This window comes from Cyberlindnera jadinii (genome assembly GCF_001661405.1).
Source record: "Cyberlindnera jadinii NRRL Y-1542 unplaced genomic scaffold CYBJAscaffold_1, whole genome shotgun sequence".
NCBI lineage: Eukaryota > Fungi > Ascomycota > Saccharomycetes > Phaffomycetales > Wickerhamomycetaceae > Williopsis > Williopsis jadinii.
This window is the reverse complement of record NW_017963652.1, coordinates 1,547,799-1,572,044: the sequence shown is the minus strand read 5'-3', so window position 1 is coordinate 1,572,044 and position 24,246 is coordinate 1,547,799. Positions and strand designations below refer to the sequence as shown.

At 41.3% G+C, this 24,246-nt stretch overlaps 11 protein-coding genes and 1 non-coding gene across 12 annotated transcripts; 5 read left to right on the top strand and 7 right to left on the bottom strand.

Moving 5' to 3' along the window:
* Positions 1-7: 7 nt before the first annotated feature.
* CYBJADRAFT_188119 (uncharacterized protein) lies at positions 8-1,243 on the bottom strand. Its single transcript, XM_020217292.1, has 2 exons — positions 1,165-1,243; positions 8-1,109 (listed from the first exon to the last, which is right to left on the bottom strand). Exons 1-2 carry the CDS (start codon positions 1,199-1,201, stop codon positions 487-489), a joined length of 660 nt encoding a protein of 219 aa, XP_020073477.1. The 5' UTR covers positions 1,202-1,243; the 3' UTR covers positions 8-486.
* A 563-nt stretch (positions 1,244-1,806) lies between these two features.
* CYBJADRAFT_117950 (YqaE/Pmp3 family membrane protein) lies at positions 1,807-1,980 on the bottom strand (the record flags this gene model as incomplete). Its single annotated transcript, XM_020212245.1, has 1 exon — positions 1,807-1,980. A coding segment is annotated over one exon (174 nt), but the record flags the coding sequence as incomplete, so codon positions are not given.
* Positions 1,981-3,279: 1,299 nt separating this feature from the next.
* CYBJADRAFT_165719 (C2H2-type zinc finger protein) lies at positions 3,280-4,629 on the top strand. Its single transcript, XM_020214170.1, has one exon. The coding sequence runs from the start codon at positions 3,289-3,291 to the stop codon at positions 4,513-4,515; it is 1,227 nt and encodes a 408-aa protein (XP_020073475.1). The 5' UTR covers positions 3,280-3,288; the 3' UTR covers positions 4,516-4,629.
* Positions 4,630-4,709: 80 nt separating this feature from the next.
* CYBJADRAFT_165718 (aquaporin-like protein) lies at positions 4,710-5,859 on the bottom strand. The gene has a single exon (XM_020214169.1). The coding sequence runs from the start codon at positions 5,545-5,547 to the stop codon at positions 4,876-4,878; it is 672 nt and encodes a 223-aa protein (XP_020073474.1). The 5' UTR covers positions 5,548-5,859; the 3' UTR covers positions 4,710-4,875.
* Positions 5,860-11,057: 5,198 nt separating this feature from the next.
* Positions 11,058-11,156, bottom strand: CYBJADRAFT_t8. Its single transcript has one exon. It is a non-coding gene; the product is annotated as a tRNA-Ser (tRNA).
* A 1,084-nt stretch (positions 11,157-12,240) lies between these two features.
* Positions 12,241-14,742, bottom strand: RGD3 (Rgd3p; the record flags this gene model as incomplete). Its single annotated transcript, XM_020216164.1, has 1 exon — positions 12,241-14,742. The coding sequence occupies one exon, from the start codon at positions 14,740-14,742 to the stop codon at positions 12,241-12,243; it is 2,502 nt and encodes an 833-aa protein (XP_020073473.1).
* A 176-nt stretch (positions 14,743-14,918) lies between these two features.
* Positions 14,919-15,598, bottom strand: SVP26 (Svp26p). Its single transcript, XM_020214168.1, has one exon. It carries the CDS (start codon positions 15,564-15,566, stop codon positions 14,958-14,960), a length of 609 nt encoding a protein of 202 aa, XP_020073472.1. The 5' UTR covers positions 15,567-15,598; the 3' UTR covers positions 14,919-14,957.
* Positions 15,599-15,730: 132 nt separating this feature from the next.
* On the top strand, positions 15,731-16,780 carry UNG1 (uracil-DNA glycosylase). The gene has a single exon (XM_020214167.1). The coding sequence runs from the start codon at positions 15,793-15,795 to the stop codon at positions 16,696-16,698; it is 906 nt and encodes a 301-aa protein (XP_020073471.1). The 5' UTR covers positions 15,731-15,792; the 3' UTR covers positions 16,699-16,780.
* Positions 16,691-17,683, bottom strand: CYBJADRAFT_165713 (uncharacterized protein). The gene has a single exon (XM_020214166.1). The coding sequence runs from the start codon at positions 17,481-17,483 to the stop codon at positions 16,707-16,709; it is 777 nt and encodes a 258-aa protein (XP_020073470.1). The 5' UTR covers positions 17,484-17,683; the 3' UTR covers positions 16,691-16,706.
* Positions 17,684-18,459: 776 nt separating this feature from the next.
* Positions 18,460-20,668, top strand: PSP2 (Psp2p; the record flags this gene model as incomplete). Its single annotated transcript, XM_020216163.1, has 2 exons — positions 18,460-18,490; positions 18,564-20,668. 2 exons carry the CDS (start codon positions 18,460-18,462, stop codon positions 20,666-20,668), a joined length of 2,136 nt encoding a protein of 711 aa, XP_020073469.1.
* Positions 20,669-21,039: 371 nt separating this feature from the next.
* On the top strand, positions 21,040-23,379 carry DOT1 (histone methyltransferase DOT1). Its single transcript, XM_020214165.1, has one exon. The coding sequence runs from the start codon at positions 21,226-21,228 to the stop codon at positions 23,266-23,268; it is 2,043 nt and encodes a 680-aa protein (XP_020073468.1). The 5' UTR covers positions 21,040-21,225; the 3' UTR covers positions 23,269-23,379.
* A 110-nt stretch (positions 23,380-23,489) lies between these two features.
* On the top strand, positions 23,490-24,173 carry APT1 (adenine phosphoribosyltransferase APT1). The gene has a single exon (XM_020214164.1). It carries the CDS (start codon positions 23,560-23,562, stop codon positions 24,124-24,126), a length of 567 nt encoding a protein of 188 aa, XP_020073467.1. The 5' UTR covers positions 23,490-23,559; the 3' UTR covers positions 24,127-24,173.
* Positions 24,174-24,246: the final 73 nt, after the last annotated feature.

Sequence of the window (24,246 nt, the reverse complement as noted above, 5' to 3'; positions counted from 1 at the left end):
TGCTCACCTGTGAGGGTTAACAAGATATAATCAGTCAAAGTGCTTGGTATAAACAAACGAGAAGGGTAGTACCGTAGACTGTAGAAATCAATATCATCAACATCTCGGTCGGTGTTTGTGTCATCGTCTATAGGATCTGGGTTCACGTATAAGGGCTTCTTTTCAAACTCCCTTGTTTCCAAAGACTGCACATACTGAGCAGAATAAAGCACAAGCATCATGAAAGTGCCTATCTTCACGAGTTTAGATTTCATCTTCAAGTGTTGGCTGTCTGGTTGAGTCGAAAAGGTGTATATGAGTAAGGAACATCAACAAATTTGAGCTGCTGATAACGAACTTATAAAACAAGATGACACAAAACCGAAAAGGAGAAAGAGTAAGGCTCACGTCAGCGGCTATAAATACATCGATAATTTGGCACCCAAACAATTTTTCACAGTTCAAAACAGGGTGTTCACACAAACCAAACGAGAAAGCCATGTTTTCCTACTTGGATACTTCAGAGGATTCATCGTTGTGCTGGGTCATGTTGGGTACAGATACTGGTGACATGACTGTGTTGAAAGTGTGATTACTCGAATTGTTCGTAGTGTAGAGATGGCTGCTCATACTCAGCTGTCTGTTCACATGGTCTCTTCTATCCATGATACTAGCAGGCGGAATGCCCGTAGTACTGGCGTTTGTGAAAAGCGTTGGGTGATCAGACTGCACTGTGTTTGAAGTCTGGTGGGAATGATCTGAAAACGTAGATGACCTTGCAGATATGGTGGATATTGATATCATAGGGCGTGTGCTGGCGTTGTCAAAACGTGTAGTGACACTTGTATCAGCGATTGATGGAGACTTGGAATAAGCCTTACGTGAATCATTCTCAAAATTTACACTCTGTGCCCCCGCATTTGTAGACGAATCATCATCCTCCTGTTTACCTTGGAACCGAGCAGTTTTCCTTGAGTTTCCAGCACCATTATCCTCGCTCTTTGAAGAACGATGATTCAACGCTATGTGGTCTCTTTTAAAATGTTCCTTTTGTGGTGGCATGCTCTTTGATTGTATAAACCTCTTAACCCACGAAAAACGACCTTGTTTGGTCCTCTTGATTGATTCGCCTTTGGTGAGGTTAGTAATTCGAAAACATTAGAAGTGGCATACAACATCACGAACCAGAATCGCTACCGGGATCTCTAATGTTATTTGTCATTTGTATTTGTCCTTTATGGTACAACCTCAGATACACAGAAGTTGTAAGGCTAGGTAAATGCACGCCAGAATTGTTTTCGCAAGTCGAGAACTCGCGTTTTTTTTGCTCTCATTATTTCTCACCACGCTTGCTACTAGATATACTGATTTCAACGCATGTCTTACATTTAAATTGGTAGGCGAGATCACAACACAGGCTAAGTACGCTGAAAAGTATACAAATTGAAATCGCATGTATTTAATAATGAACATACATCACCAATACCCATACCTTATTGACCACTTAACCCATAAAAATAGTAAAACACCCGTTGTGGATGAACAAAAGGTTATCAACATAAACGCACACTGACTCATGTGGTTTGCACACCGAGGCTCCTTAGAAGTAACCTAAGAGGACAACTGCACTTTATTATCAGTTGCACGGTGAATATCCGATGGCGTATAAGATGGCGGCTGTTCTTCTATTATCACACTTGTACCAGTGATCGCCTGATCAGAGTATACTGGACCTGTCTGTGTAGATGTATCTGTTTGGTCATTACCTTCTGGAAGTCTCTCATAATCTGGATATGCCACACGTCTTGCTTGATCACCCGTGACCGGACTTGTTACGTAAATGATGTAGATAGAGTGTAGAGTCCCTGGAAGACCAAACATCATGGTCAATAAAACATTTAATAAAACTTGCTTGGTCCAAAACCCTGATCTTATAGCCACTGGCAATGGAGGGAAGAAGAAGGCGATCAAATAAAGGAAAACATCCTCCGGGTCCACGGATCTTCTAGGTGTCTGCAAATGGTGCTCCTGGTAATCAGTCATATATACTTCTATTATTAGAGAAGATAACCCAATCTAAGTGAATGTTGTTAATCTAATGTTCCTGGGTGGCACATTAACACACACACACAACAACAAGGCTTGTTTTTTTTCCACTGTTACCCCTGAGAATTTTTAGTGTTCGGTTTTCGGGATTTCAAAGTCCAGACGTCAAGCCCACTTTTATTATGACAAGTTAGGCCTTGTTTCTATTTTCTGGATGCTGAACAGTTTTAGGGTAGATCTAGCGACATTCAGACTGGGTTAGTTGGTAGATGTGCAACTTTGAGAATTGGTTTGCTAACTTGGGATTCATTAGGATATCTATTTGAATACCGATGTTCTTTTCTCAATCACCGGCCACCGGGAAACAATCACGCAAAATTTTATAAACCGGTGACCAAAAATAAAGTTCGACAACTCATTTTTGATGAAATGAAACAAATACCGCCAGTGTACCGGGTGAATGAACTTAAAAGATGATTCGAGGAGCGCAACCGAAAAAAGGCGCAGATTCTCAAGATTTCGCCTCATCATACACCAGCAAAATACATTAGTTCCACATTGGTGCGTTGCTTCTTTAACATTTGTAACCTAATAGACATTTATTACGTGATTTCCGTACCGCATGTCTCCTCATTGCAGAGACCTCGTATCTGTGGCATGTCCGACTTTGTACAAGTTAATTCATACGAGTTGAATTACGATCCTCGCATCTCCTGAGACTTTCTGAGATCCCTGTATTCATCCCTAATAGAATATTTCGCCCTTGAAGGACAATATTGTTAATCGACCTCCATATTATCCATGTTGTTGTCGGGATTTCTACTGTACCGCAGATTTTAGAAAAAATTTTTTCTTGGGGTTTCAGCAGTCATGCAGAGTACAAAATTTGATGAAATCCTTTATGGGTCGCCCAATGATCAGTCTTCAAACACCCAACGAATTTTACCCCTTTGCGTCCATTCTGCACACTGCCACAATTTACTTTTTGCCAGAAGGAATGCGTTTTGACTGGGCTTATGAAATGTTATCTCTGTGAATCCTCGTGTACCTACGTTCAGATGCCCCTTGATGCGGATGTGATCCATGATGAATTTGAACATTGCATTTCAGTGTTGTGTTGCCAAGCCTTTGGCTCCGCGTGCGTTGTGGTTACTACAGAATTAACTATTGGTTCCGGCAACCCAATTCGGTAATCTAAGTAACTTGGGGCTAGAATTCTTACCAGTTTTCGGTGAGCTATGCAAGATTGGGGCTGTGGTTGCAATGTACTACAACTCACGATGCCGGGAGCTGCACACCTTTCCCGACAATATAAAGAAGCGATTCCCACTTTTTTTTTCAAAACATGGTCCAAGACTAACGTTGAATGCTACTACTCAAAGGAGCTTGATTATTTCTCTAAGCAATTCCAACTTCAGATACCCAGCTCGAATGACTTCTCTCTACAACCAACCTTCATCATTCACCTCCTTTTCACATACACAGATGGCTGATCACGTTGACACAAACCACCTATCACAAGGGGGAGATACATATTATTATTACACTCAACTTGGGAATCCAAATTTGAACGACGAGAGAGCAAGAACAATAGCTTTACAGTCACATATGTTCTCTCAGTCGTATACAACTCCACCAATGGACATGCAACTTTCAAACCCGCAATATGGACTGATAGATACTCAACAGGTTCCAATGCCAATGTCTAGCCCCACTGTGGCCTTAAACAATGGACAGTACGACAATGGCATCACAAGCACTTATTACTATGGAGCTCGACAAGAACTCCCGTTTAACTATAACAGTGCAGTTTCTAACCCATGGTTACAGCATCCAGCTAGTAATATTAACATGGTAGACTCAGCGTCTTCGTTGCAATCGCAGATTAGCCAACACTCACTTATTATACCAGAATCATCACAGTTATCGTACAGTAATATGGAATTTTCTGTCACGTCAAATACCACATCCACAAGTAGAAGCTCTATAGATCGAGTTTCTAAACCAGAGGGGACACGAAAGAAGCGAGTATCGAAGGACGGGAAAGCTTGTAAAAAAGCCGAAGAGATATACAAATGTGAGTTTTGTCAGAAAACGTTCACAAAGAAGTATAGTTTGAATTCGCACAGAAAGACCCATAGCACTGCAAAGCCGTTCCAATGTTCGCATTGTGAACGTTCATTTGCACGTAACCATGACCGAAGAAGACACGAATTTCTTCACCAGGGGATAAAGAGATTCCAATGTGGAGGGGTGCTGAAAGATGGTGTTACCCAATGGGGATGTGGAAAAAGATTCACAAGAGCCGATGGACTTGGGCGTCATTTCAGAACAGATGTCGGATGTCAGTGTATTAGGCCACTAATGGCTGAAGCTCGCGACGCGGAAGAAACCCCTCTGCTCTATGTCGGGGCCAGACCTCTTGCGGTAAGCCGGTCCACAGAAGATGAAGTTGTTGAGAAGATATTAAAGAAGCTAACTCAGAAATAAATACGTTAGTAAAATACTACGATTAAACTGAGAAGCTCCCCTGTACACTCACAGTGTTGTAAAATGTCCTCTCGGTCCAATAGTGTAGTTTTTGAAGCTACGATCTTACATCCAGACACCTAAGGGTTGACGAGGTGAAGAAAGAAAACAAAGAATCCCCTGAATCGACAGTCTACAACATAACCTACAGACACCACGTTGAGGGCATGATTTTTTCAATTAGGTAAAGATTTCACTCTGTAATAGTAGGTCATTAGTGTATATTATTAGATTATGTGACTTTTGTAGCAAAACCACCAGGTTTCACAATGATGAACACATGAGGTATGAAAATTGAGTGTTCCTCTTTGGGTTATGAGTTTAATGGTCAGCGTCTTGGCCTGGGTTAGCAGTCTCGTAGTCCAAGAAGTGCAAGAATTGCCAGATACCAAAGGAAATAAAGGATCCCAACATTGGACCAACCCAGTAAATCCAGTGGTAGTTAGGGAAAGAACGTGCAGCGATACATGGACCAAAAGATCTAGCTGGGTTCAAACCGGCACCAGTGTAGTACACACAAACCAAGTGTCCAATGAACAAGGAGATACCAATAGCCAATGGGGCCATAAATGTAGCCTTGTGCTTCTCAACAGCCATGAACAAGACAGTGGTACACAAAAGACAGGTACCGAAAGCTTCAAGGAAGAGACCTCTGGATCTAGAACAGCCACCACCAAGGCCGTTGGCAAAGGCGATTGGACCCGGAGTCATAGCGGATGCAGCACCGGCAGCAGCCATACCTGCAACCATTTGGGAAATCATCATCAAAATACCTCTCACTGGTGGGATGGCTCTTGCAAGCATAAGAGTCAAGGTTACAGCAGGGTTCAAGTTACCACCAGAAACTCTGAAGAAAATGAAGACAGAAAACAGAACAGAGAAACCGAAACCGAAGGAAATCATAAGCAATTGAGGTGGGTGTGAACCAGGCTCACTAACAGATGTATCTTGGTTGGCAATTTGAGCGATAACGAAAGCAGACCAAAGGAACATGAATGTACCTACAAATTCACCAGTAACAGCAACGAAGTGGTTTCTAACACCGTCATCGCCGAAAGTGAATTTGCTCTTTGGTACGTATGGTGGAATATACTCTTCAGCTGGTTGTGCAGCTTGAGCCTCAACGTCAGTTGGAGCAGATATTCTTGTTGTATGTAATAGTTGTTAACGAGGGAGTAACAAGATACCTGATTCTTGTTCGCAGAAAAGTGAAGGTTAAGGAGGGTGGGTTTCCACTCTTTTATATTGTTTCTTTTCCTTCGATGCCATCCTCATTTTCTGGTGAATGTAATGCTAGGCATCAAGGGCATGGTTCCGTTCGTGTCCGTGCTAAATGTTTTTTCTACTGCATTTCTACAGGAAGTTCTGAAATATCTGCAGACATCTGCACAATTTCACAAGGTGCTTTTTTATGCACAGGGTTGTATTTAAAAATGTAGAGCTGTGCGTATGATCATGTGGAATTGCCATCTTAAAATAGCAACTCTTCGACTTCACGCAGACCACCTTAGTACGGGATGGGGGGTTGAGTTCCTGTTATAGTCGATCATAACATACGAAAAGAAAAATATTTCGCTATTGATGATTGCTAAGTCTCCATTATGTCATAAGCTGATTGACAAATCTCAGTGGTCTTAATTGACTGAACCAATTGTCATAATTGTATGCACCTAGCACCTAAATCGGGATTTACAGAGAGTTGTGTGGGCCTGGGTGTTTGGACAATTGAAAATATTATGTATATGCTCTAGAATCGAGTGGCACGTACGTAGAAGAACTTTTTCTCCCTGTGTTGCTTATGCAGTGCACTTGCTGACAGGGTAATGGACTATTTGCTCGCCTGTTACTACGGTAGCTGGTACGAAATCCATAGCACGACGGGTGGTACACGGCGTAACACTTTATGATAAACTAGGTTTTAATGCAATGAAAAAGAATAAATATGGTCAAGCCTTGAAATGAGAGAAAATCATAAGACATACATGTGGCAAAGCCCAAAATAACAGAAAATTCATTTATGGTCATTGAAGCCAGCATAAGATCGACATCGTATCATGCCCAAATTTGTGTCCTGTAATTTGTATGAAGAGTCCAAGGACATTGTCTTGCAGGGAGATGTTGTGAAGTGTGAAAAAATGCATATGTAAGTTGTAGCCAGCTTGAATTTTTGGATCTATGTATGTGAACATAAAAAAGATCTCTGGACATGAAAATTTTGTTCCATTGCATGATGGTCAGCTTTTCATTCTAGGGATATCAATCCATGAAAATAGCACATGATGTAATAATAATTAAGAGACAGTTCCTGATGTTGATCAACTACAGGTCATAAAGTGCCACCTCTTTGTGTTCAATGTCAGACCTGTAATGAACAATTCTAGAGGCTTACTTTGAGCGAGGTCTCCGGACGCCTGTGTAAACCGTTATAACCATTTAAAACTTTCCCATTTCATCTTTATACGTATGGACTCAAAATGATGCCTTTTTCTGTACGTCTGTAAGTTATGCTACACATATGCTATAAGCGTTAACTTTTAACCGAACTTGGGTTAATATCCTGGTTACTATCCTTCTACGTGACCGAATGAGACTACTAGTTCGAATCCCATGCTCCGTTAAGAACACCAAGTAGTCTTTGGGTTGTACCAAAGTTGGTGTGTCCTTCAGCGGTAAAATAAGAGTAGATATTAATTTGCGGCGTCCAAATCGACCGTCAATTTACCTTGGAGAAAATGGACTGCATGTTTTCAATGTTTTGAGTGTGACCAAATTAGGCAATTTCATTTACATATGTACTTGCGGGTGTGTTCATTATCCAATGGCAGGGCCAATCAAAGTGTTTGATGTGCAGCTTCTGCTAGAAATAGACAGGTACGTTCTTTCTTTTTACCAAGAAAGTTTTTTTTCTGCAGTATGCAAGGACTGCATATATAGCGTAAACAATTTTTTGAAAGAGGTAAAAAGTTACCCTTGTGGACCAAAAGCTGTGTTTTGAGGGCTAGCACTTGAAAAAAAAAACACAGAAACCTCAAGCCCGTTATGCCGCACAGGACCACAACTGACCAATTTCACAACATAACCTACACAAGCGTCGCAAATCACATTTAAAAAGCAATTATTCTTGATGATGAGATAACGACTCATCGACTCCACGTTAACGGCCGGATTATAGCGTGTGTATCGAGCCTCAACTACAGCATAATTAAATTCAGGTACAAGAACTCTGCCGAGGTTCTTTTGGGTGTGCAGCAAGCGCAGGGCGAGCTGCCTAATCCCTTGACATTATCAATAGTTGAGTTAACTTCGTATTTTGGAAACCTTTAAAAGATCAGGTCATGACAACATTCCAAACATAATGAAAGTTATCTTCCTTATCGTCAACGCCAACGTTTTTTTTTGTATCTGTTGTGACTCAATGCGTATAAACACTGAAGTTACATGGAATATAGATGGGGATACTATTAGGTTTAAACTATGCGTCCGATCGGATTTTATATCATGAGATTAAAGTATTTTTTGACTACCGTGCTTTGACAGTGACTCGAAGAGTTTTTGGATATACTTTAGCTTAAATATGACCACGTCACTAAAACCAGGATGGGGTTCCTCATTTACGAAACCAAAAAAAAAAAACACGCATTGTTTCGTAAGTACACTTTAACTTTCTTTGCCCTTATTGAGAAGGGCGATGCGCATCGAGTAGCCTCCATTCACAGGAGGTTCGGAACAACGTGGAATATGGAGATCACAATATTTCTGATCATCTATCAGGAAAGTATGATTTATTTTTTATTATCCCAACATTAATAGGTTAGTTTATCCGCACTCTAACTCGAAAAGTTCTATGCCCCAATGCCGTTGATCATGTTCTCGAGAAATATATGTACTGCACATTCTGCTGGCTAACTGTCTAGGCTTCTGATCAACTACATGACACAGAATTATCAACAGTCAGAAGGATGGAAAAACCAAAAAAAGATAACAACCTAAATGTGTATGAATATTTTATAGAACCCTAGAGCCTCTTGATAAGTTCTAGGTTGTTCCGTGATTATCAATGACTGTATTAAGACCATCGCATAAGATCCATGGATCTCAAATTGAATTTCTAAACGTTGCTTATTCACTCAAACTCAAGATACAAATCAGATCTATATCGCTTAATATCATACTTAGAAAGCTTTCAAAAATTTCACCTCCTCAAACAGTATCATGAAAGCTCATGTTCTAGGTGAAGTTAGAATTCTCATATGTGTCGGTTAGTCCTAACCTGTCCAGTTAGCTTGAGAGTACATTACACATGGGTCACGATCGAAGAACCACTACACGCCAACAAATAATATTCCTAAACCGGTATGCATTGACCTCTTCAGTTTTTCCATTGCTTACATGGCCAATATAAGGATACATCTGGGTTGACAAAATATAGACGCTCGGTGTCTTCAAGAGTTTAAGATTGGCTTCCAAGAATGGCAGGGGTAATATATCGAGCTGATGATGACCGATCCTTATTGACTCCAAACTACGATTTTGAGCTTCTAGAACCCATGGAAGATGCTCTTGGGGCATATATATACATAATAGGCTGAGATGGGTAAAATTAATGGCCCCATGGCGGCATGGATCCATGATGAATCACATTCTCTACTTCCAAATGCTTATTCGCCCATGACTGTAAAGAGAATGTGCTTAAGCATACGGCCAAGATCTTAGGTTAAGAGGATTTTTATTGTCTCCATTTTTGTACGATGAGAGCTAATGTCTGGTTTTGAACCATTAGAATATGGGAAATGTGCTGTTCATGTGTACTCTACATTCATGTTTGATACACTTGATTTTTCATGATAGGCATTCGAAACACAACATAACAGATAAAATTCCGAATTAGCATCTAAAGACCGGATAAAGGATTCAATCTAGATTGACTGTGGATCTTTTTGTGTAGAATCTTCCTTTAAAGAGACTTAGCATACCCTGGAATTTCCACGAATAGAGTGGGAATACGAGTGGAAAATTTTGACCGCCTCCACCAGCTGTAAAATAGATGGATGTTGCAAAAATGTTCCATGCTTAAAGCTGCAGATCACAGAGAATTGGCGATTCCTCATAGATACGAACTCCAGAAACATCACATTACCCCTTCAGAAAATTGCTGTTTACTAAACTTCAGTGCTCATCAAAGTGCTGATCTTTTAAAACTAGAAGTTAGTATGTAGTTTATCCTCATTGAAGGTTAATTCACCTGTGTGACACATGATGGACAAAGGAAAATGGTACAATACAAAACAAGTGTTACTGGTAGATATTTAACTCACAGGTAGATGTTACAGATCAATAATATTCAAAAGGGTAAGTCATCTACTACATTAGGCTTGATACTTCGTTCATCATCTGCACTTTTTCAACCAAGGCATTCAGGCGTCAAAGTTTATATTAAAAGTTATGAATTTCAAAAATCTATCAGTTGCAAGAAGTTTCGTCTTTAGTATGAAGTTATAAAGTTTTGATGCACATATCAAATTAACTTTGAAAATGTTCAACAGCTTCTTCCAAGATCACAAGGTCCCAGTCTGTTCTCCTGCCAGTTTTGATGATCTTCTAATCTTGACAGAAAACATTTCAATTACACGAAGTGTATCATCTCATATGGACCCAAATGATCTAGACGTTATCTGCTTTTCCTGTGAAGATAATAAATTTCGGCGAGTCTTGTTATAAGATATATAAAGGCTGTGATAAAGATCAAAAGCTTGAAGATTAAAAAAGTCCCAAGAAGTCTAGGCAAATGTTGCACACAGAAGTTTACAATTTATAATGGGCATTTTGCAGCCTGACCATTTTAGTCTACTTATGAATCTTCCTTGAAGACAACAGAATTGAATAACAAGAGTTTCAGACTTTGAAAATGAAAGCACAGAAAATCAACAAAAGGGAAGGAGTTGAACCTGGAAACAACGGTAACTTCTCCACAAGGACAAATAATTTCAACCTCAGCTAAGGAAAAGGAAGGAAGTGGTTACTTATTTGTGCTTAAAAAAGTCACAGCAGGTATCATGCAGGGAAAGTTGTGCATTCTGAAGGTTTGTATTTCATTTCTGTCTCTTGGAAGTAATTACCATCCATAAAGTACAACAGCTCAACATATAGAAGTTGGTCTAGTGGAACAGTAGTAGGCTACCAACAGACCGTTTTATCCCGGGGAGCGTTTCGATCAGGAACTGTACAGATGGGTTATGTAAATCAGCAAACATCAACTTCACTTTGCACATTGCAAGCTTTAAAGCTGTTGCTATTGAATTCCATGTACACATAACAACTTTTAACTTTGTAGACTGGGGGATTTATCACACACGCGAGAAATTTTGAACTTCAAATTGTCCGTATACCAACAACACACATACCTATCATCTCATTGGAATATACACTCTCTGGGTCAAAGCGTACGAAGTTATAGTATGTTGCTCCAGCCGTTCGCACCCCCAGAGAAAATCAAAAAAAAATGGCGTCACAGACAGGATTCGAACCTGCGCAGGCAGAACCCAATGCCTAACAGCTTCTTAGAAGATAGCAGGGCATCGCCTTAACCACTCGGCCACTGTAACCACTTTGCGAAAGAATTCGATTTTCCAGCGAACCAATTGTGTCTGAAAGCTGTATCCGATGCCTCATAATAGACACTTGGCTCCGACATAAGTATACATACTACAAAACAGAGCCCATTTCTAGCTGATGATCAGCTTCAAATAAACTATACCAAGATTAGATCAAGCCTTACATACCAAGTAACTCTCTGCTTTCTGGAATTGTAAATTCTACAATTACGTTCTCATCGGATTGTAGGCGGGCTTTGATATTGAGATCTTGGTGGTTTCTGATATCGATTGAAACCAACTCTTGTCCCCAAGGCCCTTTGTAAAGACTAAAAATGCACTTAACCTCTCTAACTGCAACTGCTGGGATGGTGTCTATGAGTGTACCATTCTTCAATAAGAAATTTAATGTTGGATTTATGCTTGTACTTATAGCCTGGTCCATACAGTTGAGTTCTCTCTCAAGTGATCTATGAACGAACTGCGAAATCAGAACCACATCATCAACAAACATAGTGTTTGTATGGAACATTTCTTCTCCGGCTGCAAAGTTGGATACACGCTTGATGGAACTCCAGAGATCATTGGCTAGTGTAATCATATCTCTTGCTTCGAGAAGAAGATAGAATTTCAATGACTTAACCTCGAATCTCAAAATCGGTTTGACAAGAAATTTCCAAAGGTCTTTGACACCAAGAGAGCTCATTGACGTAGGAAGCGTTACGACAATCCGATCATATAATGCAGGTCTATTGTAACCTCTTGTACACCCGTGATATAGAAGGTGTGGTAATGTCGCATATGTAATGTTTTGACTGTCAATCGAAACCAATGTATTGAAATCACTCAGACTGCGTTCTACATCTAAAAGCTCAAATGAATCTGTTGGATAACATCGACAAACACTTATTCTGAAGAACGAAACAATGAGAAGAATCAAACAAGTCATCATGCTGAGCATATATTTGTCATAGATCTTCAGTATTGAACCCTAAGAAAACTATCAGTATATCAATCAATGCAGCCAGGAACCGTCAGGCCACAAAGAGATTACGATGAGTAATATCAAATGTCGATAGACCACAAACATCATTAATTATTTCAATTCACCAGGCAATTCATTATCGTGCACAGAAGCTTCGTGCATACTGTTTCTTTTCGATAGATTATCAGATGGTCTCAATAGGTTTGAATTTATGCTGATTCTCTTTTGGCCTGAAAGGTGAGAATTTGAACGTGACCGATTCCGGTTCGGTGAGTTCAAAGGTGATTGATTAGGGCTCTTGGTTCTGAATGGACGGAGCCCATCAGCATCTAAATCCTGTCTTGGAGAAGAAAGATGATTTGCTGGCACTGTTGTGATCACAGGTGCTTTGGCCCTGTCCGCTTTGACAGATGCGATTGATTTTTGCTCATGGATTTGGATTCTTTCGTCATAGTTTCGTTCTAATTCTTCCAGTTTTAGATATAGAATCTCTCTAAATCTTGCGTCATATAGGTCTTCGACTAGATGCGATAAAACCGGGAAGTCATCAACATTTGCGGTGTTTGTTCTTGGAGAATGCCTCAAAATTAAATGATGGAAGGGGAAATCCTTGAAGTTTTGCAAATCTTCAAACGTGACATACGTAACGATATGATTCATGATGGCGAGTAACGTGGCCAAGTTTTGCCTTGGAATTGTACCTAAGATAGTTGCGGCCTGTTCCTTATCCTCCTTAGCTCTTGAGTAGTGTCTGAGTAGGGAATCATAGCAAGTAAATGGTACCACACTGTCTGGGAGTTCCAATAACCAGAGTTTGAAAAAATTCACAATGGAATTTGAAGTTTCCCCTGAGCAGAGTTCTTTGGTGAGTGCTTTCACAGCAGAAGCCTGATCTTCTAAGCCTTCTATTTGAGAGAATTTAACCACCTCGGACAGCAGAACATTCTTTAGTCTGTTAGATGATGTCAAGTCCAAGGGTGCTGTCCAAGATTTATCGACCCCTTCAGCAGCATCCAAATATTCAATAGTTGATTTAATCAGAACTGGAAGTGACCTCCACTTGGAATTCTTCTCGTTATAATCCAATGCTAAGTTCACCAGGTCAACACCTATTAGTTCTAGGTGGCAATTATGACTTTGTTCCATATGGTTGATATATCTCAATTCATTGGTTGGCCAAAACCAGCCACCTTTAGAATTCGTCATTGATTGTAAAAGATCGTACTGCACCGTGTCCTCTGATAGTTTTGTACCTTTGAGTTCTTGAAGTGATTGGAGTGCTGCTTGGTGGTGTGAGATTAATTTGTCAACCAACTGTTCATTGAGCAATATTAACAAATGGTCTCTATTGGTCTCGTAAGTTTGTGCTTTAACACACGTTGATGTAATGAGTTGTTCTAGAGTTGCCTTTTCCAGGTTGAGACATTTCAATTCGTTGATGTACTTTTCGTTAAGTTCAGCAACTTCTTTCTTGAGGAATTCAGGATCTGCCGGTGTGCCCGTGAATGGGTTCTTGATAGAGCTCCAAATACTAGAGGAAGCTGCCGATGGTGCTATTTCTGAGGTTTCAGCAGAGTCTTCCGCATTATTGGTAACCACATCTTCTTCGTTCTCTTCATCATGGTTGTTAAACTTTGCAATGAATCTTGTCAAATCAGTAAACTCATAATAACCTGAATCAGATGCGAATATCCTTCTTCCAACAGAGATTTTATTCCACGGTGTTATCAAGTTCAGGTCCAACAGATCTTGACCAAATTTCTCCAACTTCAAGAGAGTATTTTCATCTGGTAATGAATTTCTAACCCATTTAACCAGCTCTTCACTAGCAAAGTACTCGTTATTAACACCTGGAAGTGGGATTAACCTTCTTTTCACCTTGATTTCATCAATCATTGTGTACAGTAAGTCACTAAGGTTATCTAGTGTCTGTAATACAGTGGAACCTATCGTCAATGGGAATTTGAAAGTGTCATCCTCATCTCGGTCTTCGGATTTGACTTCAGTTTGAGGTTTAGGTATCACGCTCGTCTCTGAAGCTGTTGATGATGGTAATTGCGACTGATTGATATCTGTCTGTGAGGTTTCAGCAAGTCCACTATTGGACTGGGCGTTCTCCAGAGTGGTTACTCTTGAAATGAGCTTCTTCTCGATTGTTGTACAACTCTGAATGAGACGGATATACTGGTTGTATTGGAACTGTAACGAGTTTCTAGATGATTTAATAAAGTCCTTGTAATCATCAAGGAACTCATGTAATCTTATGACAACGTTATCCTTCAAATCTACCGCCAACAGCTCTAGTGAATTGGCAATGTGTTCGTAGTTGTTCTCCAATGACTCGTTGAAATGGTTGAAAGTAACGACATCTTTACCATCCAGAAACGTTTCACAGGTCTTAGAGTCCAACGACAGCACAGTATCCCTTGTTCCCTTGAAATGCTTCCGCTTTTTGTTCCACCCACTACTTACAGTGACCATGGTGGTATATGTCTGGTACGTATCCAGGGAGTGCTGAATATCGAGAGATCGACATTCCAAAGTATCGAACAAAGCCTTGATTCCGGTGATATAGTCACTCGTCCAAAAGGTATCCTTGAATTGAATCGTCATGGTCTAATCGTGGCTCTAGGGTTGTTATTCCTACTGTGTTGTTGAAAGTGTCCTTGCTCTCACTTACAGAAAGGGTTGGAAAAGCGTTCACCAATTTCTTCGCGGTGATGACGACCCCAGACAGTATGACGACACCGTGTTACAAGGTGGGCACAGAGGCCCATCGTTGCTAATTAGCTATTATTAGTGTATATACATTGTCAGTAGATTATATATCATATTATTCTTCCATGATTTGGATCCAGTTCATATCCCATTGAGCGTGAAACTTTGTATATCCAGTCCCTCACTGTTCCAATGATCACCTTAGCAAGCCCTTGGTTTCTGCCACTTGAATGAACGTCATCGTTCTTCTTGTAATGAGTGGTGCTTGGAAGCACGTTGTCACCTGCGCTGAGACTGACAAACAGTGCAAACGGTATGAACCATACACACACACCAAAGAAGGAAGCAACCTCAGCAAATGTTGTCTGGTTTTGAGAAAAGTGCTTGAACCACAGGAAATGGTTCATCACGACTAGTACGCACGACGCGAGGAACGACAAACTGGTGAACTCAATCATAGGGAACCGTTTCAAGTTTTGATAGTAGACCCACTGTGTGAAGATGGAGAACGAGACCAGCTTCCATGGGAAGGAGTCAAATACCAAAAGCAGTACGTATATACCGACAATGACGTAGATGCTCATCGTAAGGAACTTCTTAGTGGACACGGTATGCTCTTCAACCAGTTCAGAAACATAGTACAGTCCAGATGCAATGGAAAGTGTGAGGAACAGAAATCCAAGCACTATTCCAACATAAGAGAGTAAGGATAGAATCATTTTCTCCAGCTATTCGTGTTGCTGAGTTTGCTTCAAAAGAAGACAAAGAAAGGAAAGAATAAAAGAGGAAGAAAAAATACACCGTTCACCACGTAGAAAGGAAGGATGGTGCGCGTGAACAGAGCCAAAAAAAAATAGGCAGAGCTGCTAGTTACGCGTCCACGTTAGCTTTCCGCGTTAGCGCTACAGCAGAGGTTATTGCTTAGTGGGAGCATTGGGAACGATTATGAAGAGAACATCAACCAGTCCAGTGTGTGCTGCTAAGAGGACAAAGATCACGGACTTCTTCCACAAGAAAGTTGTTGTTAGAAGTGTATCCAATGACACTCCAGTTTTGTCTGTTAATACAGGTAAGAAGACCAATTTCAAGGAACAGTTTGCACAGAAGTTGAATGATGAGCAGAAAGAACTGTTACAACTTGAGATCAACACACTCGAAGACTCATGGTTCGAGGCCCTGCACAAGGAATTGACCAAACCGTACTTCCTGAACTTGAAGAGATTCTTGAAGCAGCAGAGATCAGCCAACAAGATCTTCCCGCCTATGGAGGATGTCTACTCATGGTCAAGATTGACTCCATTGTCAAAGGTTAAGGTCATAATACTTGGACAGGACCCATACCATAACGATAACCAAGCCCATGGTCTGGCGTTCTCAGTCAAACCACCAACAGTTCCCCCACCGAGCTTGAAAAATATCTACAAGGCTTTGAAGATGGACTATCCACAGTTTGAAGTGCCGTTGAAAAGTGGTGATTTAACGCTATGGGCCGAACAAGGTGTTCTACTATTAAATGCATGTCTTACAGTGCGTGCACATGAGGCCAATAGCCATTCAGGTAAAGGCTGGGAGCAGTTCACAGAGGAGGTCTTGAAAGTTGCACTAAATACAGGCGAGTCAAAAGTTTTGATGCTATGGGGAACTCCAGCACAGAATAGGGTTAAAACGATGAATTTGAAGAATCATTATGCATTGAGATCTGTGCATCCAAGTCCTCTTAGTGCTCGACGTGGGTTCTTTGATGGTCACCATTTCAAAAAGTGTAACGATTGGCTAATAGAGCAGGGAAGAAGTCCAGTACGTTGGGAGCTGATGAAAGGAAACGTTATAAACTACAAAAATCAATCGTAAAGTAATATTTAGTGTGTCATCTCAAATCTATACTTTTCAACATCCATGAGTCTTTGTCTCAGTTTGATATTTGTATCTTGTCTCTCGTGTAATTGGTCCATCAGATCTGCCAGCTGTTCTTTGTAGTTCTCAAGCTCAACTGCATGCTTCTTATCCATTTGTCGTTGATGTTTAGACCAATTACTCTTATCCAAGTTCTTCATTAGTGCAATTTCTCTCTTCAACTGTGATATGAGTTGAACGCTTTCGTCGTATTGCAATCTTAGGTTGTCCAACTCTACTTTGATATTTTGGATCTCATTATCTTTCCCTTGGATATAATCAGACATCGACTGCATTGACGTAGCCTGTGATAGTGCTGTGGAGCCACTATCCGAGAACAAACTCGAATTCAAAGAGTTTATGCTCTCACTGTGTTTGAAGGAATTCTCCTGTTTACCCCTTCTCAACTGCTCATTCTCCAATTTCAGCTGTTCGTTGGCCTTTGTCACTTCATTGACCATATCCAACGCCTTTGCAGCTTGGTAGCTGAGCATTTGAACCTGTTCTTCCAGTATATGGTTTCTCTCTCGCTCGCCATCCAATCCACTCTGTATGCACATCATATTCTTAGACTTTTTAGACTTAAGTCCCCATTGTTTGGCATTTGTCACTGACGATGTAGAGCGGAAACTCATAGGGGAGCTGGGAACGTTGTGAAGGTTCAGCTCTGGTGGGTCAAGTATCGTAAGGTTGGAATCCACATCATCACGATTTGATGTACTGTTCTTAAAGAAATCGAGCATGCTTGGTGTTTATCAGAATGACCCACTTGTGCAACTGTATATCTCGATGAAGAGAGGAAACGAAAGGAAGAAAGAAAAGAAGAACAATCACTTTTTCTTCCTCAACAGCACTTTCCAACGATCACCGTGTAAGCTGGAAGGCTCCACAGGTTCATTATCCATCGATTAAATTGTTTCATTTGCATATTATTCCTTTAACCGAAGGTCCATACATGCACGACGCGGTGGCATCGAAGGCTGGAAAAAACAAAGGGCCGAAACGCGAAAAAACGCTAACAAAAACACACACAAAATGACGCGCTGCCAGGTCTTCTGCCTATGAAGAGTCGGAGCAAAAGAGAGAAACACACAGCAAGCATGTACATGAGACCGGGCTATTTCGTTCAATTACACGCGTTGTTCCACCTTTACTCCTGCCGTGACTCTTCCTCAATAAGTGGTCCATGACATCGTACCCTTCCAGCTGATCCCGGCGTGTCTTGTGATCTTTCAATGTCCGCTGCAAAAGGCTGTTATTTCCTAATCAGGAAATCTACCCTTGCTCGCCTGACTAAGCAAATTGCTGGGAGGAGGGGTGGGAGGAAGCTTCACCAAAGCTATCCCGTTGGTGTATATGGTTTAAGGGTGTCACTTTGACCAATTGTAGCTCTAAAGTGGGTTGTGTTCAATCTGAAGCGTAGTTAACCTGGATTGGCCATTGATTCACACTGTTCATCAGCCAATTTTATCACTTTGCTGAAGCATTCTGAGCCCTTCCTAAAAGGAAACAAACGCCCGACGGAACAACAGAAAAAAACAAAAGCCAAAAATCTTCAGTGTTGAAACCGTTCTAATTTGGGGATTGTTCAACTAGAAAGAAAGAATACGAAGGATTAAGAGTAGACCATAGCACTTAACCATGAGTATGTGTTGTGAATTTCAAGAATGGACCCTTCAATGGCCATATACTAACCCTTGTGTAGCTACAAAACAGAAGATGTCCCTTAAGGAATTCATCGATGATACGAGTAAGTTTTGATACCTTGTGACGCACCACCATTTTCCCACGACGACGTACTAACGATGGGCCAAATGAAATAGGATTCGGTGAGAGCTGGGCAGACGACGACTTTGATCCAAGCTCAATCTCAGTTCCAACGTTCCATCCAAGGCATAACGATGGCTTTAACCAATCGCACATGTCACCGTTTAACTCTGGTGGATTCAACCAGAATTTCCAACATTCACAGTTTAGAGGTAGCTCCTACCCAGAAGATGAACGTTTACGTCAGTTCTTCATCAAGTTTCTAGACGTGCCTTCTTTTTTTGGGGTAGAGGACATGGAGGATTTGTTCCATTCGAGATTTACTAAATTTGTGAAATTGAAGCTCTTTTGGGAGATTGATTTCCAAGGGTTGCGGTATGCTTCCGACCCCATTGAGGCCATTGATATGACTAGGAAAGTATGTTATGTGGAAGTGGAATCATTGGATATTTTCACCAAGGTGTTGAAGTGGCATGATTTATACGTCAACAGAGGTAAGATTATTCCAGAGAGAGGATCATTTGACGACTTACGAACATATCACGAGCTGAACAGGTTATTACCGGAGGAAGACGACCCAAATCTTTCAGGATCAGCAAGACGCTCAATTAAGCAAACTCATCACCATAGTCAAGATCAACATCGTCAAGATCATCAGCATCAGGATCAATCTTCCCAACAACAGTATGCTCATCATGATTTCCCACCACATCATCAACCAGAACCGGTATATGCTGGCCATCTACACCAACATCGTGATGCACCACGAGAACTACCACCTCTACATGTTCCGTCGCCTGCTCCAACCCCGCGTAGAGTGAATCCATTTGGAAGTGCTAAACCTGTCGATACATTATCAAGGGAGCGTGAATTGCAAAAGAAGATGCAAGGGTTGGAGATCAATAAGACTACTTTTAGAACTTTGGGTAGCTTGGAACGTGAAAAGAGACACAGTGAATCACATCAGGGGTATCAAAATCCAAAGGATCACCAGTCCGAGACATCTGAAGTTAAACACTCCAAACATAGTACAGAGGACAAGACATCGTTGAACAATAATGCAAATGTGCTAAAACCTGCTCCACAACCTACAAGCGTATGGGGTTCTCCACAGAGCTATGCCCAAGTGACTTCACCACCTAAGTCTTCATTTACAGTGGATCTCTCTAAGAACAGCTCCAAGAAAGACGAAAAAGATAAGGTGAAAGGAAAAGTTATCTTGAAGAGAAAAATAAAGAAGGAGTTCACCAAACCTTCATCAGAGAATAAAGCCGTGGAAGAACCGACTAAACAGCAGATCGTTGCACCATCATCGTTTGATGAAGGGCAACCAAAGACTGAAGGGGCACCGGATGATGCTACCGTCATAAATGATCCCAAAATTGTGAAGGCTCGTGGTGTTACAGACAATGTAAAGAAGCAGATCCAAAGGGAGTTGAAGAAAACCGATGTTGAACCAAATTCAAAGGTTTCACCAGCGGATTCAAAACCATCTCCAGTGAAGTTTGTAGAGAACGGTGATGTGTCTGAGTCATTACCTGTTGTTCACAACGGGTACAATACCAGAGGAAGATTGTCTGGAAAGACCCATGCCAGAGGCCGTGGACGAGGCCGCGGAAGAGGAGGACTAAGACGTGGTAGCGATACTGCTGAACAACATTTAAACAAGGTACCAGAACCAGTCAAAGACAAGGAAGCTGTGAATGAGATCAAAAAGGAACATAAGAAGGGGAAAGATTCAAAATCTGAGTATGTTGGGGCGGAGTTGGAGCCAAAGAAAGAGGTCAAAAAAGAAGCCAGGAAGGAGGCCAAGAAGGAAACCAAGAAGAATGTAATAAAACTACAGAACGACGAGAAGCAGATGCCTAAAGTGGAGCTAAAAGAGGAAACCACCGAACAGTCTAATACCTTCACACAGAGTTCCAGCGAGTCCAAACAGACTGCTGAACCGAGTGACTCCATCGACAACGCCAACCAAAGTCGAGAAGCGTTTGCACATGGCATAGATGGATCCCGTGGACGCGGACGTGGACGCGGACGTGGATACCATGGCGGTCGTGGGCGTGGGCGTGGACGCGGCTCTCGCGGTAGCGTGAGAGGCCATTTTAGAAATCAGAGTAAGACTTTCCACAAGGAGGACGCTCATGGTGGTGATGTTTAACTGCACGACGCAATGCGCCCCAACGGTGAGCTGAAACAACAAGAGAAAAAACCGTGTATACATCTACAGGGAGCATCAGAAGGATGGAGAGCAAAAACAAACAAGAATTCTTGATAAAAGGCCTAAACGATTTGTAGACGCTAATAATCTGCGCTGTAGGTGTACGCTCCCCTGGGTTACCCTTTTACAGCTTGTAATTTCGTCACGGTGCTGATTTGGCGCGCGGTTAAAACGAAATCAAATGCAAATTTTACGCAACTTGGCACGGTTTGAGACGGCCTGGTGCCCTTTTCCACTGTAATGTTTTTTTTTCTGTGGTTTTTTCTCTTCCCTTGGGGAGATTTTTCAGGGCGACAACGTTAACAAAAACAAAGACAACAAAAACAACAACGTCAACAGCAACAACAACGTCAACAGATTTCCACTGAGAATTCTACGCGTTATTTAATTAGTTTGTGACCTGGTTTTTATCCTTTATCCACTGGGGGTAGGCTGATCTGTGTGGGTGTTGCTGTGGAACCAGTGTTGAACAAGGCAAAAAGAGGAAGAATATCGATATGACTAGGGCGTTGCGGTCTGGGCGATTGATCCCCACAAGCCCTGACGGGGAGTTGAACTCGAGTTCTGATAACCATAGCGAGACCGCCAATGAAGGTTCGATAGAACCAAACACGCCAGATGATTATAACCCACCAAGGAAGAAGCAGAAGAAGAGCAGAGAGCTGGAAAGGTTGACCGAATGGCACGACTGGATGATAGAGCAAGCGGAGTTAAAAGCGCGTCAAGATCGGGCTAATAACTTGAAACGTCGCATGGAGGAAGAAGCTGAAAGGGAATTGAAGGAGCGTCAGAGGAAAAGAGCGTTGAGAGAAGAGGAGTTACGACGTGCTAGGGAATTGGCTAGAGAACGAGCTGAAGCCGAGAAGAAAAGACGCGAGGAGGAGAGATTACAGAAGAAGCTTGAACGTGAACGGTTGAGGTTGAAAAGGGACAAAGAAAGGGCAAAAGCCGCAAAGGATGCACACAAGTCAAGAAATAAGAAGAAAGAAACATCTCCTCCAAAGGTTGAAGATGACCAGGATGATATTGAAGAGAATATTCTGGAAACGAGAACTGCACAGAGCACCACATCCAATCTGGTTGATGGTTATCGGCCATTTTTAACCCTATGGAGATCCGATGTCGAGATTCCAATAAGGCCCAACTTCTTTACCCGTGATGTTTTGGAATCAAAGTCTTCTGAAGTGGTTAGTCTAAACTTCAAATCAGCTGCCCAGGTGGCAATGCAAAAATCCAAGCGGTATAGAGATTATAAAGGATTGGAACCACGTACTATCCAGATTCATACCCCAGTTTATCCAGAGATTACAGAGGATTATTTTCTAAAGGAATCTCAAGACTTTTATCTCGATCCCCTAGAGGAAATTGGACGTATGATGGAGGCATTGGCGCTAACATACATTCCGGAAGATCAGAAGAACAAATTCTATAACCCATATGCTCCTTACGATTCAATGGCTGGTCAGTACTCGACAGCATTATACTCCCAGGATTACGAAAAAATGTTTGAAATCATTCAAGAGTTTAATAGTACTCTTCATGAATTACAAAAAAGTGGTGCTATTGAGAAGCATCTTCAACAAAAGCAAACTTTCTCCCGAATGGTGCTACACGAGTTGCTAAATCAGATATATTCAAGAAGTGTTTCCCCAGATGTCCATTCCTTGAAAGTTTACCGTGCTTTCAGTAATAACGTTTATGGGGAACTTTTACCAAAATTTTGTTCAATGGTGTTTGATCAGTGTGACTTGGATTCAAAATCGTGCTTTATAGACTTAGGGTCAGGTGTTGGTAATGTCACTATTCAAGCTGCGTTGGAATATGGATGTGAAAGTTATGGCTGTGAAATAATGGAGAATTGCTCAAGGTTAGCTGAACTGCAGGAAGTTGCGTTCCATGAGAGATGCGCTCTGTTTGGTATCCAACCTGGTAAAGTTGGATTCTTCCACAGACAAAGCTTTGTTGGCAATGTTAAAGTTAAAAGTGTCATCGACAGGTGTAATGTGATTTTGGTTAACAACTTCCTCTTTACGCCTGATTTGAACAAGGAAACCCTAATGCTCTTCTTGGACGTCAAAGTTGGAACAAAGATTATTAGTTTGAAGAAAGTCATCCCAGAAGCTGCCTATCACGACTTTGACGATGCATTTTTGTCAATGTTTTTAGTTGAGAAGCACACATTTGGTCCAGGGTGTGTCAGTTGGACTGATGCACCAGGGGTTTACTACATCACCACATTTACCGGTGAGGTTAGCGAAGAGAGAAGGGAACAATTGAATAAGATCCACAACACCAGAAAACGTGAGCGTGAGTTTATGGATAGAAGTGCATCTGCTCGTTTGAGTAACACACCAGAAGCGACAGAAACCGTTACTAAAGAATGTGCTGAAAATATTCACACTGATTCTGAAGTGAAGAAAGAGTATGACGACGCTGAAACTACAAATGTTAAAACTTCAAATGTTGAAACGTGCGCTAGTGAGGCAGCTAAAAATCTTGAACCCTCTCAGGCAAAAGAAGAGCAACATATACACGGATAGAAACAACCATCAGCTTTATCCATTGACAATACCACAATTTAGGTATTCCCTTCAAGAAAACAACTAAATCCTGTTAAAAACGACTTGTATAGTATAACTTCCTCTGAGAGGTTTGTTGATACCTGTACTTTTTTGTTAGGGGACACGTGGATGGCCACACGAGGTAAAAAATTTACCGATGAGAAGCCGATGGGAATCCTTCTCATCTCTTTCAAGCTTCTGTATACTCTCTTGTCCATTACCCGAGTCCATCGTTTTCGAGACCTACCTTTCTAGCTTCTTCAGTTTACCATGCCAGAAATTCAACAGATTGCAACAGAGCTCAAGGGAGCACTTCACCAGTATCCGAACTTCCCAACAGAAGGTATCTTGTTTGAAGATTTCCTTCCAATCTTCAGATCACCAGTGCTGTTTGAAAAATTGGTGCGTGCTTTCAAATTACACTTGGAGCAGAAGTTCCCAGATAAGAAGGTTGATTTTGTTGTTGGTCTTGAATCCCGTGGATTTCTCTTTGGACCATCTTTGGCTCTTGCCATTGGTGCAGGTTTTGTTCCTGTGAGAAAGCAGGGTAAACTCCCTGGTAAGACCTACAAAGCTGAATACGTCAAGGAATACGGTAAAGACGTATTTGAGATCCAAGTTGAAGCAATTCCAGAAGGCTCCACTGTCATAGTTGTTGACGATATCATCGCTACAGGTGGCTCTGCTAAAGCTGCAGAGGACTTGATCACCAAAGCTGGTGGATGTCTCTTGGAGTTTGAATTCGTCATGGAGTTGGACTTTTTGAAAGGAACTGAAAAGCTTAAAGCACCATCTTTCACTTTGCTGTCTGGACAACCAGAAAAACTTAGAGATTAGTTGTCAATTGGGTCATCCATGTACTATTTAATACTACGTTTACACTGCTTTGTATGTAGAATCATCAATCAAAAGAATTGTGCCTGTCGAAATCTTGACGCGTACTGTTTTTTTTTTCTC

Excerpts from the sequence above, each read along its gene's own strand:
- APT1 (XM_020214164.1), top strand. The coding sequence starts at position 23,560 with ATGCCAGAAATTCAACAGATTGCAACAGAGCTCAAGGGAGCACTTCAC.
- CYBJADRAFT_165713 (XM_020214166.1), bottom strand. The coding sequence starts at position 17,483 with ATGCTCGATTTCTTTAAGAACAGTACATCAAATCGTGATGATGTGGAT.
- UNG1 (XM_020214167.1), top strand. The coding sequence starts at position 15,793 with ATGAAGAGAACATCAACCAGTCCAGTGTGTGCTGCTAAGAGGACAAAG.
- DOT1 (XM_020214165.1), top strand. The coding sequence starts at position 21,226 with ATGACTAGGGCGTTGCGGTCTGGGCGATTGATCCCCACAAGCCCTGAC.
- CYBJADRAFT_188119 (XM_020217292.1), bottom strand. The coding sequence starts at position 1,201 with ATGACAAATAACATTAGAGATCCCGGTAGCGATTCTG. Across the intron at positions 1,110-1,164 it reads AGATCCCGGTAGCGATTCTG|GCGAATCAATCAAGAGGACC; the intron begins GTTCGTGATGTT and ends ACCTCACCAAAG.
- CYBJADRAFT_165718 (XM_020214169.1), bottom strand. The coding sequence starts at position 5,547 with ATGTTCCTTTGGTCTGCTTTCGTTATCGCTCAAATTGCCAACCAAGAT.
- CYBJADRAFT_165719 (XM_020214170.1), top strand. The coding sequence starts at position 3,289 with ATGTACTACAACTCACGATGCCGGGAGCTGCACACCTTTCCCGACAAT.
- SVP26 (XM_020214168.1), bottom strand. The coding sequence starts at position 15,566 with ATGATTCTATCCTTACTCTCTTATGTTGGAATAGTGCTTGGATTTCTG.